Raw genomic sequence first — 21494 nt, 5'->3', positions numbered from 1 at the left:
GAGCTAAATACCTTCATTGTTTTAATTAGGAGAGAGCCAAATCCAATCTTCACAAACTCAAATGGAATTTTAGGGAAATTTTAGGAGAACCACTTTAAGTTGTAGTGAAAGGAAAAGGGACAGTATGTAGAAATATTTCCTAGAGAAAGTGCCCCCTTAATTTAGCTTTGGACTAAAAGAAAGGTTTCATCAGGCAGAGGTAAGGACAGAGTGCATTTCAGATAGGATTTGGGGCCTTTAACCAAAAATCTCAGTAGCACAGAGAGGGGAGATGGCAGGATGAGATGATAAATCAAAGAAGTATGGGTTTCCTGAAATATAGAATGTTCCATGAGGAGTCGTGTGATATAACTTGGGAAAAGTATCTTGGAGCTAGTTGGTAGATGCCCTTAAATGTAATGCTATTTTTTCCCTAGGCAGTAGGGAAAATGATTTTTAGAAAGGGACTGATATATGATCACAGGAAAAAAGGGACTATTTTCACAACTTGCAACAGAGGGTGTGAAGAGGCTTGAACTGAAATCCTTCTCAGTTCCCCTTTCTCAGACAATGGATAGGTTCCCTTCTTTATCAGCCCTTCCCCTGAGAGCAGAGGGACATGTCATTGTCCCCAATTTCTTTTAAGCAGAAGATACGCTGTCCTTTCTGTGAACATCAGCCAACAAAGAAACAAACACACAGAGGAAGTACCAGGTACCCACTGAAATGTCCAGACTCCTCTATATGCCTCGTTCCTCTCTGCCTTTGCTGCTGACTGTGCTCCTTGGCCTCTCTGGTGAGTGGGGAATAGAGTTCTCCATGCCAGGTCAGATACTAGGGAGAATTCAGACCCCAAGTGGGATGGGGCCAAGATTTTATAGGGCAGTGATGGCAAACCTATGGCACGGGTGCCAAAGATGTCATGCAGGGCATTCTCTGAGGGCATATAGACATGCCCCTCTCCCCAGAGTTCCTTACTGGGAAGGCAGAGCCAAAGGAACAAGATCTGCTCCCCTCCCCTTTTCCACTGTACCTGATAACATTTTTTCCCATCACCTGCTCCTCCACCCAGCATCCCAATGGGAATGCTTCCTCCCTCCCCTGTGTGGGGCAAGGGGGGATAGCATGGCATGTGGTCTCTTGGTGGAGGAGCAACACTCCATCTCTAAAAGGTTCATCATCACTGCTATAGGGCATAATCAAAAAGTTAATGGCATATCTAGAGAGACTGACAGAGTGAATGGCAAGGTACTTCCATCCCAAAGGACTTCAGAAATAGTAAAGCATCCCAAAGGACTTCAGAAATAGTAAAGTCCTGAATTAGATGAGAAAATATTTGTTCACATATACCATGATTATAGCTTACTTTTCTTTCAAGAGGTTGCCTTTTATGCAATGCTTTCCTCCCAAAAGACCAGTAAATTGAGAGCCCAAGTATTATTATTCTCACTTTCAGATAGAGAAGATGAGATTCTGAGAAGTTTTTGTGTTTATGTGTTCACATGGATATGCGTCAGAGCTGCCATATCTATTTAAATCTGACTCCTTTACTCAAGTCCAAAGTGTGTTCTGATATGATGAGATTCCCCCATTTTCAGTAATTCTGGGACTTTTTATAGACAACTCGGAAATCTATGAATATTCTGTGTCAATGAGAGGAAATGGAAGAAATATGAAATAATAGCAAGATGAACTGACCTGTCAAAAGTCCTAGGATTTTGCTCTAACTCTGCCACTATTATGATATGTTCATTTGGATAAGTCATTGAATCTCTTGGAATCTCAGTTTCCTTATCTACAAAATGGGAGAGTAATACTATATAACTTAATAATTAATGAACAGTTTTTGATATGGCTAAAAATTTATAATTTACAATATCTGACTCACAAAAGACCTAAGAAATAGGGCAAGTGTGATCATTTCCATTTAACCAGTGAGGAAACCAAGAGTCATAGACATTAAGGGATTTGCCTAATATATAACTCTGAAGTATTAAAATAGGAACTTGAGAACCTAAACCCTCTGACTGAGATGATTTTTAAAGTTTTTTCCTATTCAAGTCACTAAATATTATTTGTGTCTATTATCAATAAAATATTGGTTTAGATGCAGAGATTTAAAGATGTAAAATTTGCCCCCCCCCCCTTCTAGGGAATTACAACATGTTGGGGGAGAAATATGAAACAGACATAAATTAATATGATAAAAGATAAAATGTGATTAGGCAGAAACTATTTGATCCAGTATTCTAGGAATGTGGAAGGAGGGCTTTCCAGTTTTGAGTCCGGACTCAGACTGAATGGCCCTATAGGTCCTCATCCTCCTGAGTTCCTAAGTCCCAAGTACCCAGTTAAAACACATCTCTCCTCTCTCTAGCAACTTCTAGCTTCTCCTAATTTCCATCTACTAGTTCCTCCTGTCCCCTTTCATCCACCATTTTCTTTCCTTGACTTTTGGGTCCTAACCCTCTTAGCTAAGACCTGGTGACCACATTCTAAAAGCTCTGACTTTTCTTCTCCTTTGCCTGTCATCTCTTTATCATTTTACTCTAGTCAAGTAGTTCTAGTACTGAGAGTCCCTAAAGGTCTTCAAGTTAATTCATTTCAGTAAGTATATTAGATGCCTAATACAGTGGACAGAGTTCAGAAATTGGAGGCAAGTAGACCTCAGATCAAATGGAATGATTTCAAATCTGTCTTTAGTTACTTTCCAACTCTATGACCCTGGTCGTTATTAAACTTCTCTGTGACCCAATTTCCTCATTTACAAAATTTGTACCTACCCCTTGTGGTGTCCCCGTCTCCAGTGGAACAGCAAGTACAGGCTGAGGAAGGTCTGAGCCTGGGGACTTCTCTATTTCCCAAACGTGCCTGAGTCACTGAACAAAACTGTCTGCGGAACTGACACCTTGATCAATGCTTGTAAAATACAGCCTGTGTGCTCGAATCAAAAAAAAAAAAAGTGTGCTCTGATATGATGAGATTCCCCCTTGTGGTGGAGATAGTTAAGATAAGTGCAAGTCCTTTGCAAACCATAAAGTTCTATGTTAAAGCTAATTACTAGTAGTAGTAACGTTACTATTTTCAAGGCACTGTCCTTAGCACTGGGATTTCAAAAATGAGAAATAAGACAGTCCCTATGTTCAATAAGCTTATATCTTCAAGAAAGGATGAGTCATCTACCTACAAGAAGATAATACAAGATATAGAGTGACCACATAATACCTGGCATACAGTATATGCTTCCTTGTTGGTGAATCTTTTAAGGGTTTGAGTGCCCAAAGGACAAATTCAAGCTGTCTGTGAGCCCTTCATTACTGGAGAGAGTTGAGGGAGAAAGTGTTCGATTTGGGTAGCTGGACAGAGGGGCTAGGCAAATAAAAAATATCCTCAGGCACTGGGAAACAGGGGAACAAAGCAGCTCATCAAGTGCTGGGTCTGCAAGTGTGCCATATCTTCCCCAATGTGTCCTAGATGAATCACTAAATGAATGACTAAATGAAAGAATGGAGAGAAAGAGAGATTTTAAAACTGGTCTAGGAAAAATTGAAAAGGGAGAGATCCTTGCTCTCTGAGGATTTTGGAATGAATTCATTGAATACTTGGCAGCTTAGCTGAACCTCTCAAGAAGAAAAAGATTTCAGCAGGGAAAGAAGAGGAGGGGAACACATTTCATGTATTTGGCATAGGCTGGGATAAAAGGTGCATGGAGTAGGAAGATGATCAAGTTATGTAGAGAGAATGAAGTTGAATAATGTTAAATCAGGATGAAGAAATTGGAGACAGATTGTGGAGGGCCTTAAATGTCAATCTGGAGGTAGGGTGAAGACTGTGAATTTCATGCTTGAAACAATAGGGAGCCATATAATAATCTTGACCAGATGAATGTGTCAAGCTGACCAGTCTTTTTTTAACTAGCATTCTGCTCACTCATAGTTAATCCTTACCATCTCTATGACCTTGGGGAAGTTATTGCAATTCTTGGGACCTTAGTTTATCTCTGTGCTTTGGACAAGGGCAAGATTGTCAAAACAAAAACTGTCAGAACAAAGCATTGTCAAATTTTCTTGCAGCTCAAAATTCCATGACAAACAATGATACAAACCAAGCAGGCACTGGGCATCTGCTCTTAGGAATTTTCAGTTAGTTCACTTGGTCCTCCTGTATCCATGCTGGGTGAAGGCCCCTCTAATATCTACATGGCTTGTTTCAGGTTGCTGGGGTACCTAAAATAAATGAGGTTAGTAACAGAGAGTCAGGTGAGAGGTTGGAATTAGGGAAAGAAAACCCTGATGTGGGAGACAGTGCTTCACCTGAGCTCAAGAGCATCTGGCCAATGTCATCTCTGGTTCCAGAATGACAGGCCTCCTCCCTGACTCCCTTTCAGTTCTTCTCTCCATCTCCCACCCCCAAATCTGGACGCTTGGTATACAGCCTAAACTTGGTACAGACACTCAGTGTCTGGCAAGGTCAGGGCAGGAAAACAGAGTCAAATCTCTTATATCCTTGTAGGAAGCCAAGGCCAGGAAGAGCTCCAGGTGCTGCAGCCTAAGGAGCCTATGTCTGTGGCAAAGGGAGAGAAGGTCACTCTGAACTGCACAGTGACTGACTCTGTGGTATCAGGACCAGTCAAATGGTTCAAGGGGGCAGGGCCCCAGAGGAAGGAAATTTACAATTTCAAAGGAGGCTCCTACCCTCGGATAAAGGCAGCAGCCCTATCTAGCAACACAGACTTCTCTATCAACATCAGCAACATCACTCCAGAGGACACAGGCACCTATTACTGTGTGAAGTTCAAAAGGGGATATTCTGACACAGAGTTTAAATCTGGTGGGGGCACCATGTTGTCTGTAAGCGGTAAGTGATGGGTAAGAATCCTATCCATGTCCTGCTAGGAATCCCAGGCCCAACATTCTGACCAAAGAAGCCTCTCTTGAGGCTGAGGAAAGAAAGCAGTAGGACAGGGGAGGTTCCAGCATCAGCACAAGGTGTTCTAAACCTGAAGGCTGTAAAAGATCCAGCCTCAGACCTCAGGCCTCCTGGACTCTACACCAGCTTCCCAGATACTGACTCCTCTTAGGGATATCTAAGGGCCTTTAACCTCCCCTCACCACAGCTTTCATCTTTCACTCTTCTTAACTTTCCCTGGTCACTAAACCCCAGCCAAAGGCTCTGGCCTCCTGGCGGGGAAGAGAAAACTATCTTCAACCCCACAACACACTTGTTGCTTTGGGAATCCTTCTCCAAACTCCTGGCTTTTTTCTGACATCTGAGGCTCACCTGAGCCAATCAGGAACCTTCCTGGGTGTATATATCCCTGGGGTCAATCACACTGGAAGGCTAGTTCATCTTCAGCATAACTAGCTACCTCTTTTCCTTCTTTCCCTGACTTCATATACTTTAAATGAAGTAAGCACAAATCTGATAGTTATTTAAAAGGTGAGAAAGTATAAATTTGTCCATAAAATATTTTTAAAGCTACGTGGGCAGCTGGGTGGTAGTGCTACACCTGGGGTCAGTTCAAATCTGACTTCATACATTTATTAGCTACATTACTCTGGGCAAGTTACTTAACCCTGTTTGTCTCAGTTTCCTAATCTGGAAAATGTATTGTAGAACAAAATGACAAACAACTCCAGTATCTTTGTAAAAAACAAACAAACAAACAAAACAAAACCAAATGGGATCACAAAGAATTGGACCCCTGAAACAACTTAGTAACAACAACATGACTACACAAACCTATTCAATAGCAAGTCATAAGAGACCTTCAAGATCCTTTATTCCAATAATTGTGTTTTTTATAGAGGAGGAAACTGAGGCCCAAGCCTGAAAAATGACTAGCCTAAGGATCATAGCTAGTGAGTGGCACAGCTAGATAGATTATTCTGTTGTCCTGAACACAGGTCCAGATTCCAAATTCTCCTTACCCCCTGATGAATGACCAAAGGGCTGGACATAGAGAGAAAAATCTAGATAGTAGATAATCTGTAATTCTTCTTGTTCTTCTTCTCTTCTTCCAACATAAAAGCAACTCTCCCATTTCAGTTCACTAATGTTTCAATATAACTAGATGCCAGTCTACTGTTGGTACTCTTTTGTCCTTCTTCTGACTTCATATACCTTAGAGAGCACTGTTATCTGTTATCTTTGATAGTTATTTAAGATGAGAAATCATATATTTATTCAGAAAATGTGACCACAACTATATGAGCCAATTCAACAGAATGTCAAGACATCAGACTCCCATTCTCCAATCCTTACAGTTAAGGTCCTTCACTCTACTAAGCAGAAGTGTTAGAAAAGGACCAAGCCCTTTATGGTTCTTAAAGAGTACATGGCTTGCAAATCTCCTGTTTCCTTGTTATGGGTTGATATACAGAATCACCAAGTCCATGGGGCTGTCGTTAGTTTAAATTTATCCACATAAAATCATTTCTGAACCCCCAGACTACCAGAAACCTCATCACTCTCAAGAATGTGCCCTATTCTATAGAATCCTGACCAAGTGACTCTGACATCAAGGAGATGACTTTGGTCTGGAAGATGCATATGCTCAGATACTTTGTGCAGCATTTCATTTTCTTCTTGATTATAAAAGTTAGAAACAATATATAACAAAACATGTATTGTAGGATTTAAATTAGGAATTGCTCAAAGTGTCCAGAGATATTATATTGGCTCTTCTGAACCTAGGAATCGCATAAAAATGAAGAGCTCTGCTTGCTCAGTTCAAATGATGTTCAAGCCTCAAGCCCAGCAATCAAATAGGGCTAGTTGTTAGATGAAGACTCAGAAATTGTGGAAGTGAGATTTACCTTTTCCTCTGGCATGGGTGCCATAAGCCAGGCCCAGTCCCACTTGTGGCTTCAGGGGTTCTCAGTAGGTGAAGGAATGGTTAGGCAAAAACAAGAAATGAAAAACAGTTGTGTATGTGTTTTAGCTGGGGGCAGGCTTGCATCTGGTGGCTGCTCTGCCATGCCCAGGCTTGGTGTTTATTCTTATATCCATTTTCTTGGCACACAGATACATTACCTAACACATGTTCAAGTAAAGATTATTGGAAAAGTGATACATTGACTTTTAACAAATTACTTGATTAACATTCTGAGATAATTCTATATTCTTGTGTTGCAACTATTGATTTTTGACAGGATGAATAAGGGTTCCATGCAAGATAAATTATTTCATCACAGGTGGCTTAATTTTCTCATTAACCTGTGAGGAGTCTAGGCTTGCAAACAATCAAGAAAATTTATGTATTACTTTCAACAAAAGGAAAAATCAATCAGAAATTCTAAGGATAGTCCAACAACCATAACATTGAGGTTGAGAGATCAGAGAGGCTTTGAAAACACAATTCAAATTAATTATTAGGCTAATCATTTCTCAGGGCTAGTGGAGAGTATCTAGTTAGTGAAATTGAGTCACTGAGGCATGGTGAAACTTGGAGTACCTGTACATTTTGTATGGGCCTTTATGATTGATTTATATCTTAACTTTAGGAGAATAAGTTTCTATTCAGGGGGAGTAGGGACATTCTGGGCTTGGTTTGTGGTTAGCTTGCTGGGAATGATATACCAGAGCAAAAGTTAACTGATGATCGTCTTTTTGGGTTTTGATTTGGAGTCTGATTTTTTGGTGATATTTTGGGAAAATAGAGTGCAAGTATTTTGCTCTTATATTATTCCTTCTAAGGCAGGGAGGGGATAACAATCATGTCAATTCCATTAGTAAGGGATGTTAATGAGAGAAGTCATGCAGAGGGGGCTGAGTGGGCAAGTCCATCCTGCCAATGAGCCACTTTGTGACCTCTTGGTTACCATGAGTGACTTTGTCAAGGCGTTGTGGCCTGATGGCTCCCAACAAATGGGGATGTAAACTTGAGCTCCATAAGGGACTAAAATTCATATAGCTTGTGCTTTTCCACTCAGTGCCTTGTTGTTAGCAAAGCCCTCTCCTGGTCTTGCTTTGAATGGTTCATTGCTTGGGCAGCAGGAAAATATGACCTTAGTGGCAGATCTCACCAAAAAACTGCTAGTCACTTCCAAGTAATAGTGTATCCATGCTTAAGAATTCAGTCCTCGGGGAACTCTTCCTTAATGATCGCAAACTGAGTGCTCCTAGGACACCAAAATTCAAGCTGAACAACAGGACAGACCCGGGGAACCCTCCTCCCAAACCTGGATCAAAAGGTACGGCCCCCCAAAAGCCAGAACCCTAGATCACTCGGATCTAAGAGGAAGGCAAAAGGAAGGTCCCAGGACCCATCCCCCCCAACCCAGAGTGCTGAGCCCATGGCAGCAGTGGGAACCTCAGGGCTGGCAAAGGGCCTCAGGGCTTGCTATTCTGAAGGACTCACCTTGAAAGCAACCTAAGCCAGTCTCCAGGGTGCCCAACACAGATGGCAGGGAATCATAGAGAGAAGGGGGAAGCCTGTAGCCTCCTGGCTGGGTCCTTCCATCTGAGTCTCAAGGAAGGTTCCAGCTTTAGGGCACCAACTGAACCCAATCCCATCAGGAGTCCTCAGAGCTACTGAAAGGACAGAAACCTCAGGGCCAGCAAAGGGGTTGCTCCGAAGAGCTTACCTTGAAAGTAACCTGGGCCAGTCTCCGGGCATTCAACACAGACAGTAGAGGAGGAGGGTTTTTTTGTTTGTTTGTTTGTTTGTTTGTTTTGATTCGGGAATCATTCCACCCACACCAGCTGAACTTAATCCCATCAGGAGCCCTCAGAACCCAGGGAGGCCAGGACCCCTCCCCACTTAGAGAGCAGGGTCTTTGGAAAGAACAGGGCCGGCAAAGGGGTTGCTCCAAAGGGCATTCCTTGAAAGCAAACTGGGCCAGTCTCCTGGCAGTCAAAACAGATTGTGAAGGAGGAGGTTTTTTTGCTTCAGGGCCTATTCGGCCCAAACCAGCTGAACATAATCCCATCAGGATCCCTCAGAGCCCAGGGAGGCCACGACCCCTCCCCCCTTAGAGAGCAGGGTCTTCTGAAAAAACAGAAATCTAGAGGTGGAGTCAAGATGGCAGCCTAGAAGGAGCATAGACCTGGCAGCCTGGCCAGAGCTTTGGAGATCCTCCATATTTGCTCCAGCCGTCCAGGAAGTTTAAAACTCAGAGTAAACCCAGCCCAACTAAGCTGAACTCAATCCCATCAAAAGTCTCCAGAACACAGGGAAGCCCAGGCTCCCCACCCATCCTCATTGACTGCTGTACTTTAAGCCAATCAAAAGCCTCCAGAGGACAGGGAAGCTCAAACCCCAAACAACCCTCCCCCAGAGACTACACCAAGAGATCTTCTGTTAAATCTCCAAGTGGGGAGACTGATAGAAGTCCCCAAAAAACAAAAAAAAAGAAAGGAACAAGAACACAGACAAATACGGGGAATAAAGGGGTGAATTTGAGCAAACAACAGAAAAAGAAGAAAGAAACTACAATAGACAGCTATACTCAGCAAATGGAACAGAGGGGGAGAGATCAGCAAATGATAAACCAGAAATCCCAGCGAATTGGATACAGGCTGTGGAAGAACTCAAAACACAACTAAGAGAGGCTGAAGATAATTGGGAAAATAACTTAAAAATTAAGATAAGTCATCTGGAAACAGAGGCATTTGAACTAAAACAAGAAAATAGTGTCTTGAAAGCCAAAATCAACCAACTGGAAAATGAGGCAAAGGAGATGAAAGATGAGGCAAAGGAGATGAAAGACGAGGTAAAGAGGATGAAAGACAATCTTCAAAGAAAATCAGACCAGAAGGAAAAAGACGACCAAAAAGCCAGAGATGAAATCCAATCTTAAAGAACCAGAATAAAACAACTAGAATCAAGTGACCTCACAAGGCAGCAGGACACTATAAAACAAAACAAAAAGAATGAAAAAATTGAGGAAAATGTGAAGCATCTCATTCACAAAACAGACAATTTAGAAAATCGTTCAAGAAGAGACAATTTAAGAATAATTGAACTACCAGAAGACCACAACAAAAGAAAAAGCCTGGACATAATACCAGAGGGAATTATCCAGGAAAACTGTCCTGAGATCCTAGAACAAGAGGGGAAAGTGGAGATTGAAAGAATCCACAGATCACCCCCTGTATTTAATCCCCAACTGACAACACCAAGAAATTTTATAGCCAAATTAAAAAACAATCAGATGAAAGAAAAGATATTACAAGCTGCCAAGAAGAAGCCATTCAGATACCATGGAAACATGGTGAGGTTAACACAGGATCTGGCTGCATCTACACTGAAGGACCAAAAGGCATGGAATACGATATTCCAGAAAGCAAGGGAACTAGGTCTACAACCAAGAATAAAATACCCATCAAAACTGACTATATTCTTACAAGGGAAAGTGTGGTCATTCAACACAACAGAAGAGTTCCAAGCATTCATAAATAAAAGACCAGACCTGAACAGAAAATTTGATGTCCAACCACTCAAGAGAATCATCAAAAGGTAATTAAAAAAGAGGGGAAAAAATAAACAAAACAACAACAAAATATTTTAAAGAGACTCAATAAGTTAAAATGATATGTATCCATATAAGAAAAGAAGTCATTGGTACCTCTTAAAAAACTGTTTCTATCACCTGAACAGCTAGAAGAATTACACTCAGATGGAACAGTGACAAACTGTATAGGATGAAAGGACAAGACATAAATAAGTATATAGATATATGCATGCATAAATACATATACATGTGTATGTATATATATATACATGACTAGAGCTAAAAAAGAAAAGAGGTTATGACTAAAAGAAATGGGAAAAGAAACAAATGGGGGTAAATTTATATGTCACAAAGAAGCTCATGGCGGGAGGGGGAAGAACATCGATATACTGGAAGGTTAAAGAGGTTGGAGATAGGAAATACTCAACTCTTACGTACTTTGAAACTGACCCAAAGAGGGAAGAACAATCCAATCCATTGGGGAAGAGAATAGATTTGTGCCCTATAGGGGAGTAGAAGGGTAAAAAACAGACTGGTGGGAGGGAAGCAGTACAAGAGAGGGAGAGGGTGGGGGGGATTTTAAAAAGACTACAGGGGAAAATAAGGGAGGGAATAAGAAGGGAGGGGGGTAGAAAGGGAAGTAAAATAAGAGGGGAAATGGGGGGGGGGGACTGATTATAAACAAACATTGGTATAGAAGGAAATAGTGAAAGAAGAAAAGGAAGGACCAGGAGTAGAAATCAAAATGCTGGGAAATACACAGCTAGTAATCATAACTCTGAATGTGAATGGAATGGACTCACCCATAAAACTCAAGCAAATAGCAGAGTGGATTAGAAACCAAAACCCTACCATATGAACACAACTACAAAACACTCTCCACACAATTAAAACTAGATCTAAACAATTGGAAAAACATTGATTGCTCATGGGTGTGATTAGCTAACATAATAAAAATGACCGCCATACCCATTGAACTACCAAAATACTTCTTCAGCCATACCCATTGAACTACCAAAATACTTCTTCACTGATTTAGAAAAAACCATAACAAAGTTCACTTGGAAGAACAAAAGATCAAGGATATCCAGGGAAATAATGAAAAAAAAACACATATGATGGGGGCCTTGCAGTCCCTGACCTAAAACTATATTACAAAGCAGCAGTCATCAAAACAATTTGGTACTGGCTAAGAAACAGAAAGGAAGATCAGTGGAATAGACTTGGGGAAAGCGACCTCAGCAAGACAGTATACGATAAACCCAAAGATCCCAGCTTTTGGGACAAAAATCCACTATTCGATAAAAACTGCTGGGAAAATTGGAAGACAGTGTGGGAGAGACTAGGAATAGATCAACACCTCACACCCTACACCAAGATAAATTCAAAATGGGTGAGTGACTTAAACATAAAGAAGGAAACCATAAGTAAATTGGGTAAACACAGAATAGTATACATGTCAGACCTTTGGGAGGGGAAAGGCTTTAAAACCAAGCAAGATATAGAAAGAATCACAAAATGTAAAATAAATAATTTTGACTACATCAAACTAAAAAGCTTTTGTACAAACAAAACCAATATAACTAAAATCAGAAGGGAAACAACAAATTGGGAAAAAATCTTCATAGAAACCTCTGACAAAGGTTTAATTACTCATATTTATAATGAGCTAAATCAATTGTACAAAAAATCAAGCCATTCTCCAATTGATAAATGGGCAAGGGAAATGGATAGGCAGTTCTCAGATAAAGTAATCAAAACTATCAACAAGCACATGAAGAAGTGTTCTACATCTCTTATAATCAGGGAGATGCAAATCAAAACAACTCTGAGGTATCACCTCACACCTAGCAGATTGGCTAACATAACAGCAAAGGAAAGTAATGAATGCTGGAGGGGATGTGGCAATGTAGGGACATTAATTCATTGCTGGTGGAGTTGTGAATTGATCCAACCATTCTGGAGGGCAATTTGGAACTATGCCCAAAGGGCGACAAAAGAATATCTACCCTTTGACCCAGCCATAGCACTGCTGGGTCTGTACCCCAAAGAGATAATGGACACAAAGACTTGTACAAAAATATTCATAGCTGCGCTCTTTGTGGTGGCCCAAAACTGGAAAACGAGGGGATGCCCATCAATTGGGGAATGGCTGAACAAACTGTGGTATATGTTGGTGATGGAGTACTATTGTGCTAAAAGGAATAATAAAGTGGAGAAGTTCCATGGAGACTGGAACAACCTCCAGGAAGTGATGCAGAGCGAGAGGAGCAGAACCAGGAGAACATTGTACACAGAGACTAATACACTGTGGTATAATCGAACGTAATGGACTTCTCCATTAGTGGCGGTGTAATGTCCCTGAACAACTTGCAGGGATCCAGGAGAAAAAAACACCATTCATAAGCAAAGGATAAACTATGGGAGTGGAAACACCGAGAAAAAGCAACTGCCTGAATACAGAGGTTGAGGGGACATGACAGAGGATAGACTCTAAATGAACACTCTAATGCAAATACTATCAACAAAGTAATGGGTTCAAATCAAGAAAACATCTAATGTCCAGTGGACTTACGCGTCGGCTATGGGGGGTGGGGGGGAGGAAAAGAAAATGATCTATGTCTTTAACGAATAATGCTTGGAAAAGATCAAATAAAATATATTTAAAAAAATCAAAAAAAAATGACCATCCTACCCAAACTTATCTATCTATTTAGTGCCATTCCCATTGAACTACCAAAAAACTATTTTACTGAATTAAAGAAAACCATAACAAAGTTCATTTGGAAGAATAAAGGATCAAGGATATCCAGGGAAATAATGAAAAAAAATACAAAGGAAGGTGGCCTTGCAGTCCCAGATCTCAAACTATATTACAAAGCAGCGGTCATCAAAACAATTTGGTACTGGCTAAGAGACAGAAAGGAGGATCAGTGGAATAGACTTGGGGTAAATGACCTCAGAAAGACAGTCTTTGACAAACCCAAAGACCCCAGCTTTGGGGACAAAAATCCAGTCTGGAGCGCAATTTGGAACTATGCCCAAAGGGCGATAAAAGACTGTCTGCCCTTTGATCCAGCCATAGCACTGCTGGGTTTGTACCCCAAAGAGATAATAAAGAAAAAGACATGTACAAGAATATTCATAGCTGCGCTCTTTATGGTGGCCCAAAATTGGAAAATGTGGGGATGCCCTTCAATTGGAGAATGGCTGAACAAATTGTGGTATATGTTGGTGATGGAATACTATTGTGCTAAAAGGAATAATAAAGTGGAGGAATTCCATGGAGATTGGAACAACCTCCAGGAAGTGATGCAGAGTGAAAGGAGCAGAACCAGGAGAACATTGTACACAGAGACTAATACACTGTGGTATAATCAAACGTAATGGACTTCTCCATTAGTAGTGGTGTAATGTCCCTGAACAATCTGCAGGGATCTAGGAGAAAAAACACTATGCATAAGCAAAAGATAAACTATGGGAATAGAAACACCGAGGAAAAGCAACTGCCTGACTACAGTGATTGAGGGGACATGACAGAGGAGAGACTCTAAACGAAACTCTAATGCAAATATTAACAACATGGAAATGGGTTCAGATCAAGAACACATGTGACACCCAGTGGAATCACGCGTTGGCTATGGGGGTCAGGGGGGAGGAAAAGAAAATGATCTTTGTCTTTAATGAATAATGCTTGGAAATGATCAAATAAAATATTATTATTTTTTAAATCTCCTTGAGATAAAGTCCTAGAGGCAGTATTGCTAGATCAAAGTGTATCCACAGTTTTAGAGCCCTTTGGGCATAACTCAAATCATTCTCCTTATTGGTTGGATCAGTTCACAAGTCCACCAACAATACATTAGTGTTCCAATTTTCCTACATTCCCTCTAGCATTTATTATTTTCTTTTTCTGTCTTATGAGTCAATCTGATAGGTTTAAGGTGATATCTCAGAGTTATTTTATTATGTTTCTTTACTTAAGAGTGATATAGAGCATTTTTTCATGTGAATATAAAGTCTTGGTTTCTTCATCTGAAAATTATCTGTACATACCCATTAACCATTTGTCAATTGGGGAATGACTTGTATTCTTATAAATTTGACTCAATTCTCTACATATTTGAGAAATAAGGCCTTTATCAGAGAGTTGCTATAAATTTTTTCTCAGCTTTCTGTTTTTCTATTAATCTTGGTTGCTTTGGTTTTGTTTATGTATAAAACCTTTATAGTTTAATACAATAAAAATTATCCATTTTACATCCTATAATGTTCTCTATCTCTTGTTTGGCCATAAATTCTTCCCTTATCCACAGATGTAACAAGTTACTATTTTATTCTCCCCTAATTTCTTAATGGTAGTACCTTTTATGTGTACATCATATATCCATTTTAATTTTATCTTGTTGTATGGTGGGAGATGTTGGTCTATACCTTGTCTCTGCCATACCTTTTTCCAGTTTTTTCAGTGCTTTTTTTTAGATAGTAATTTCTTATATTTCAAAAGTTTGGTTCTTTGGGTTTATCAAACACTAAGTAACTATGTTCATTTGCTGCTACATATTGTGTAGCTAATCTAATCCAATGATCACCCATTCTATTTCTTAGCCAGTACCAGATTGTTTTGATAATTACTACTTTGTAATATAGCTTGAGATCTGATACTCTTAGGTCACTTTCTGTCATATTTTTTTAATTGATTACCTTGATGTTTTTTATCTTTTTTCTTCCAGATGAATTTTGCTATTTTTTCTAGCTCTATAAAATAACTTTTGGGCAGTTTAATGAACATAGTACCAAATGAGTAAATTAATTTAAGTAGGATGCCATTTTTATTATATCAACTCAGCCTACCTATGAGAAATTAATATTTTTCTAATTGTTTAGATCTGACTTTATATAAAAAATATTTTGTGATTGTATTCATATAGTTCCTGGGTAGACACTGAATTATTTTATATTATCTACACTTTTTTAATGGAATTTCTTTTTCTATCTCTTATTGATAGATTTTATTGGTAATATCAAGAAATGTTGCTAATTTATGAGTTAATTTTATATCCTGTACCTTTGCTAAAGTCATTACTTATTTCAAATAATTTTTAGTTAAATCTTTAGGATTCTCTATGTAAATTATCATATCATCTGCAGTGTTTGTTTTGTTTCCTCATTTGCCTATTCTAATCCCTTTGATTCCTTTTTCTTCTTTTATTGCTTTAGCAGGCATTTCTAGTATATTCTATTGAATAATAGTGGTAATAAGGACATTCTCGATTCACTCCTGATCTCACTGGGAAGGTTTCTAGTTTATTTCCATTACAGATAATATTTGCTAATGGTTTGGATAGGTACTCTTTATCATTTTAAGGAAGGCTCCATTAATTCCTATGCTCTCTAGTGCCTTTAATGGGAATAGATGTATTTTGTCAAATCTGTTGGAGATAACCATCTGATTTTTGTTGGCTTTCTTATTGTTCTAGCCAATTATGCTAATGGTTTATCTCAGAGTTCAAAATCTTGATGGAATTATGGCTGGTTTCAAAATCTAAAGTATATGGGAGCCTGAGTAAAATCAGACCGAAGAAGAAGAAGAAGAAGAAGAAGAAGAAGAAGAAGAAGAAGAAGAAGAAGAAGAAGAAGAAGAAGAAGAAGAAGAAGAAGAAGAAGAAGAAGAAGAAGAAGAAGAAGAAGAAGAAGAAGAAGAAGAAGAAGAAGAAGAAGAAGAAGAAGAAGAAGAAGAAGAAGAAGAAGAAGAAGAAGAAGAAGAAGAAGAAGAAGAAGAAGAAGAAGAAGAAGAAGAAGAAGAAGAAGAAGAAGAAGAAGAAGAAGAAGAAGAAGAAGAAGAAGAAGAAGAAGAAGAAGAAGAAGAAGAAGAAGAAGAAGAAAGAAGAAGAAGAAGAAGAAGAAGAAGAAGAAGAAGAAGAAGAAGAAGAAGAAGAAGAAGAAGAAGAAGAAGAAGAAGAAGAAGAAGAAGAAGAAGAAGAAGAAGAAGAAGAAGAAGAAGAAGAAGAAGAAGAAGAAGAAGAAGAAGAAGAAGAGTTGTTTATCAAAGATCATGGGAAATTTTGAGTGTTAATGAACTGATAAGTCATGATGTTGGAGGAGACATTAATACATACATTAAAGACCCCCAACTCTGAAGGTCTGGTTTGAATTTAGAGAGAATGGCTATGAACCAGGTTGTGATCTCTTTCAGAAAGGAGGGAGAATGTTTTAGAGGTCTGTGGATCACATGAACAAAGGTGTGGACAATATGATATGGACACATGGATTGAACCTTAATAGAAGAGAAATTGCTGAGCAGAGAAGATCTGAAAGTCATTGAGGAAGAGGCATTATGCGAACTCCTGCTGTTGGGTGTCAGGGAACATGAAAGAAACAGTACAAAGTATGATGGAAAACACCAGGGATGTGGTGTTTTTTGGAAAGTAGGACCTTCAAGTGTGCTATGTGATTTAGAACAGAGAGGAGAAAATCAGGGTAAAGAAAGATTTGTTAATAGTTGAATAATAGTGAGGGAGCAGGATTCAGTGGGGTCTAGTGGAAACAGGCAGTTCTGCCCTCAAGTAAAGTAAATTGGATCTACATTTCAGGTTTCCACATTACAAGTCTTCAAATATTGGAATACAAGAAATTCTACTCCATCCCACCTCAAATCCCTTCACCAAGCCTTCTCCTCTTCAGACTAAACATTCCTAGCTCCTAGGCATATTTTGCAGATCCCTCATCCTTGTAGCAACCCTCTTCTGGATGTGTCCCAATGCCTTTCCCAATATATGGAACTCAGAACAGAATGTGAAAAACTAGATATGAGATGGCCAAAGCAGAAGAAAGTGGGACTACAATTTCTTGGTTCTAGGTTTGACCCATCCTTCAACCCTATAGACATATTTGTGGGTCTGACTGTTATTCACTCAATTAGCTATGTCTCTTAGCTTTAAAATGTCAGTGTCTGAGATGATGTGGGTGCCATTTATATATCCACTGATTAACTTACCCAGGGGTCACAGAGATGGATTAACATTAGGCCTTAAATTAAGGCTCTGTCAGTCAGTCAATAAACAGGCATTAAGTGCCTACTGTGTACCCAGCACTGTGCTAAATGCAAGGGAAACAAGAGTCAAAAGAATCTCTGCCTTCAATGAGCTCACACTCAAATAAGGGAGACAACAAGGAAGCAAATCTGTGCAAACAAGCTATATACAAGGCAAACAGGAAATAAAAAAGGGAAGGCACTAGAATTAAGAAGGATAAGGGAGGCAGCTGGGTAGCTAAACGGATTGAGAGCCAGGTCTAGAGATGGGAGGTCCTAGGTTCAAATCTGGCTTCAGACACTTCCCAGCTGTGTTACCCTGGGCAAGTCACTTAACCCCCATTGCCTAGCCCTTACCACTCTTCTGCCTTGGAACCAATACACAGTATTGAGTCCAAGACAGAAGGTAAGGGTTTTATTTTTTAAAAAAGAAGAAGAAGAAGTGTTAGGAAAGACTTTCTATAGAAAATGGGTTTTTTAACCTAGTCTGAAAGGAAGCCATCAAGCCCAGTGGGTGGAGATGAGGAAGGAATGCATTCCAGGCATGAAGTATATCCAGAGAAAGTGATTGAAGCCTAAGGATGGAGTATCTTGTTTGGGGAACAGCAAAGAGGTCAATGTCACTCAAAGATGTAGAGTAAGATGTAAGAAGATCAGAATGGTGATAAAAGAGACTTAGGGTTATGAAGGGCTCCTAAATGCCAAGCAACAGATTTCGTGTTTGAGTCTTTTAGATTTAAGGAGCCAGTGGAGTTCACTGAGCAGAAAATCATGGGAACACACTTACTCTATCCACTGTGCCACCAAGCTGTCCTTTTTGCTATATAAAGAAATACAAAATGTAAATGAAGTTCATGGTATTTGTGGATTTTTACTCTCTGACCCAGACACCTCCAAAGGAATAATCCCAGAAATCTAAGCACCAAAGACGTCACCTTTTAGAATCCATTTGAGTCTTTGATCTCTTTAGTGGCACTATCAATGTGAAGAACATGCAATGCAAAGGCTATAAGAGTACCTTCTACAGTAGTTTCTATCTTAAAAATCCTTTCCTACTATTAGAAGTGTATCACCATGAAGCCAGGGAGGAATGATCAGCGACAGTTGTAAGCAAGAAACTATGGTACAGCTTGTTCAATGGCAGGTGATAACAATTTCAGTTTTCCTTGATGTACCTCTCATAATAGTTAACCTACCACATGCCAGAGACTGTGCTAAGTCTATTAGAGATATTGTTTCATATATTCCACACAACAAGCTTTAGAGCTAGGTGCTTCTATTATCAACATTTTACAGACCACAGAAACTATCTCAAACAGAAGTTAAGTTACTTGCCTAGTGTCACACAACTAGTAAGCGTCTCAGGTTAGATTCAAACTCAGGTCTTCCCTGATTCCTGGCTTGGGCTTTATTCATCATGAAACCTAGCTAACCTGAGGTAGCCTTTTAAGATTGAAAAAATGTTTTGTATCAATTATTTCACCCGATCTGATGGCAGAGAGACATTTATTCCATGTGACGGTTTCTTTTTCCAGTCAAACCCTCTGTGCCTTTGGTGTCTGGCCGCCAGGAGAGAGCAAGCATGAACCAGATGGTAAATTTCTCCTGTAACTCTATTGGCTTCTACCCCAAGAACCTCCTTTTGAAGTGGTTTAAAAATGGGAATGAGGGGGCAGCTGGGTAGCTCAGTGGATTGAGAACCAGAACTAGAGACGGGAGGTCCTAGGTTCAAATCTGGCCTCAGACACTTCCCAGCTGTGTGACCCTGGGCAAGTCACTTGACCCCCATTGCCTAGCCCTTACCACTCTTCTGCTTTGGAGCCAATACACAGTATTGACTCCAGGATGGAAGGTAAGGGTTTAAAAAAAAATGGGAATAGCTCCCAGCCATCTGGACCTGGGTTTTCCCTAAGGAAGATAATGCTTCCTACAATGTCATCAGCACTGTGCAGGTGTTGCTCACAGCCAGTGATGTTCACTCTGAGATCACTTGTGAAGTTCATCACATCTCATTACAGACTGACTCCTCTTCAAGGGAAAAAGAAGTTGTCAGACATTATTCGAAGTGAGTGAGTCATGGCTTGGGACAATTTCTTCCACCTCCTGTCTCAAGTTAGCCATTTTTTTCTCTTCCCTGTAGCTTGTTCTAGGGACAGGAGTGCCTTGGGAACCTGACCCTGGTCTAGGAAAGAACAAGGATCCATTAAACGCCTAACAAGTGCCAAGTACTGTGCTAAGGGCTTTATAAATATTAATTCATTTGATCTTCACAAGAACCCTTGGACGTACATGGTATTATAATCCTCATTTTACTCAGAAAAGGTTAAATGACTTGCCTGTGGGCATGAGGCTAGTAAATATCTCAGGCTGGATTTGAATGCATAGCTTCCTGATTCTAGGTTCAGCAATCTATCTGATGAACCATTTGGTTGCCAATGAAGCTCCTGAAGTTCCTCTGGGTCTTCCCTCAATCCTAGAAGTTCAGGTGACATTATTTCTGTCCTGTCCTCATAGTATCACTGAGACTCTTTCCCTGCATCACCCTTATAACATTAGGAATAAAAACAGACCAGTTTCCTTGGGTTTAGCAGGGTTCTCTTCTCAACAGTCATATGAGGCCTAGATTGGGCATATTATCATTCTTCTTCTACACATAAAGAAGCTGAAACTCATAATGGGTGAACTCTTGAATGTAAGGGTTAAAAATGAAAGGGTTGGCAAAGAGATAATAAGGAAAAAGACGTACAAGAATATTCATAGCTGCGCTCTTTGTGGTGGCCAAAAATTGGAAAACGAGGGGATGCCCTTCAATTGGGGAATGGCTGAACAAATTGTGGTATATGTTGGTGATGGAATACTATTGTGCTAAAAGGAATAATAAACTGGAGGAATTCCATGGAGACTGGAACAACCTCCAGGAAGTGATGCAGAGCGAAAGGAGCAGAACCAGGAGAACATTGTACACAGAGACTGTTACACTGTGGTACAATAGAATGTAATGGACTTCTCCATTAGTGGCAATGCAATGTCCCTGAACAATCTGCAGGGATCTAGGAGAAAAAACACTATCCACAAGCAGAGGACAAACTGTGGGAGTAAAAACACTGAGGAAAAGCAACTGCTTGACTACAGGGGTGGAGGGGACATGTCTGAGGAGAGGCTCTAAATGAATACTCTAATGCAAATACCAACAACATGGAAATGGGTTCGAATCAAGAACACATGTGATACCCAGTGGAATCACGCCTCAGCTATGGGGGGTGGGGGGGAGAGGAAAAGAAAATGATCTTTGTCTCCAGTGAATAATGTTTGGAAATGCTCAAATAAAAATAAATAAATAAAGTGTCTTCTAGCTCCAAAAAAAAAAATGAAAGGGTTGGCTAAATATATGAGAAATGTGGTGGCCGAAATGAATATATCTCAAGTCAGAATGACTTTTTATAGTAGTTTATTTACAAAAGGAGAAAGAGTGAAAGTAAGGAAATCAGAGAAAGTAGATAATTACTCCAGCCGGGTCCAAACCAGGCAGGGCTTCAGAGGCCCCAGCAAAGGGGGTCCCAGAGATAAATTAAATAAGGGTTTTAGCCACAAGGCCTCCTCCAAGATGAGGGGCCTCTCTGGAGGCTAGTATCTCCAGAAAAGCCAGGAAATGGAATCAGCCTTTTAAACTCACTCATGTGGTAGTTCTAAGAGAAAATCCAAGAGAAGTCTGAGGTTCCAAAGCCTGAGCTCCTTCAAGGTCAAGTTCCAAGGCTAAAGAGCTGGTTACAGGAAGTTGTTGCCACTTTTAAAGACCCTTCCTTTTGTCACTTCCTGAGCCTTCCTTCCACTTGACGTGGACCAATTGCTGCTACAGCTTTACTTAGGATTGCCCAGGGGGCAGTCAGTCAATTCTGATTCATCACTCACTATCCCGCATGTGGGTCACAGACCTCCCCATACTTAAGCATAAGTGGGGTATATATGCTTCTGGTAAGTAAATATAAAAATGGGCAGGGAAGAGTTAATCCCATCTTTACATTCAG

At 40.0% G+C, this 21494-nt stretch overlaps 1 protein-coding gene across 1 annotated transcript; it reads left to right on the top strand.

Moving 5' to 3' along the window:
* Window positions 1-705: 705 nt before the first annotated feature.
* Window positions 706-19538, top strand: LOC103093683 (signal-regulatory protein beta-1-like). The gene is made up of 4 exons (XM_056816792.1): window positions 706-775; window positions 4492-4836; window positions 19005-19141; window positions 19350-19538. Exons 1-4 carry the CDS (start codon window positions 706-708, stop codon window positions 19536-19538), a joined length of 741 nt encoding a protein of 246 aa, XP_056672770.1.
* The last annotated feature ends 1956 nt before the right edge of the window (window positions 19539-21494 follow it).

The sequence above is a fragment of the Monodelphis domestica genome, chromosome 1, assembly GCF_027887165.1.
Source record: "Monodelphis domestica isolate mMonDom1 chromosome 1, mMonDom1.pri, whole genome shotgun sequence".
Classification (NCBI taxonomy): Eukaryota; Metazoa; Chordata; class Mammalia; order Didelphimorphia; family Didelphidae; genus Monodelphis; species Monodelphis domestica.
The sequence above is the reverse complement of the archived record's forward strand: the minus strand, read 5'-3'. Positions and strand labels throughout refer to the sequence as shown.

Bases quoted from the DNA above. Each gene is read 5' to 3' on its own strand.
- LOC103093683 (XM_056816792.1), top strand. From the start codon at position 706: ATGTCCAGACTCCTCTATATGCCTCGTTCCTCTCTGCCTTTGCTGCTG. The intron at 776-4,491 runs GTGAGTGGGGAA...ATATCCTTGTAG, and splicing joins TGTGCTCCTTGGCCTCTCTG to GAAGCCAAGGCCAGGAAGAG. The intron at 4,837-19,004 runs GTAAGTGATGGG...TTCTTTTTCCAG, and splicing joins CACCATGTTGTCTGTAAGCG to TCAAACCCTCTGTGCCTTTG.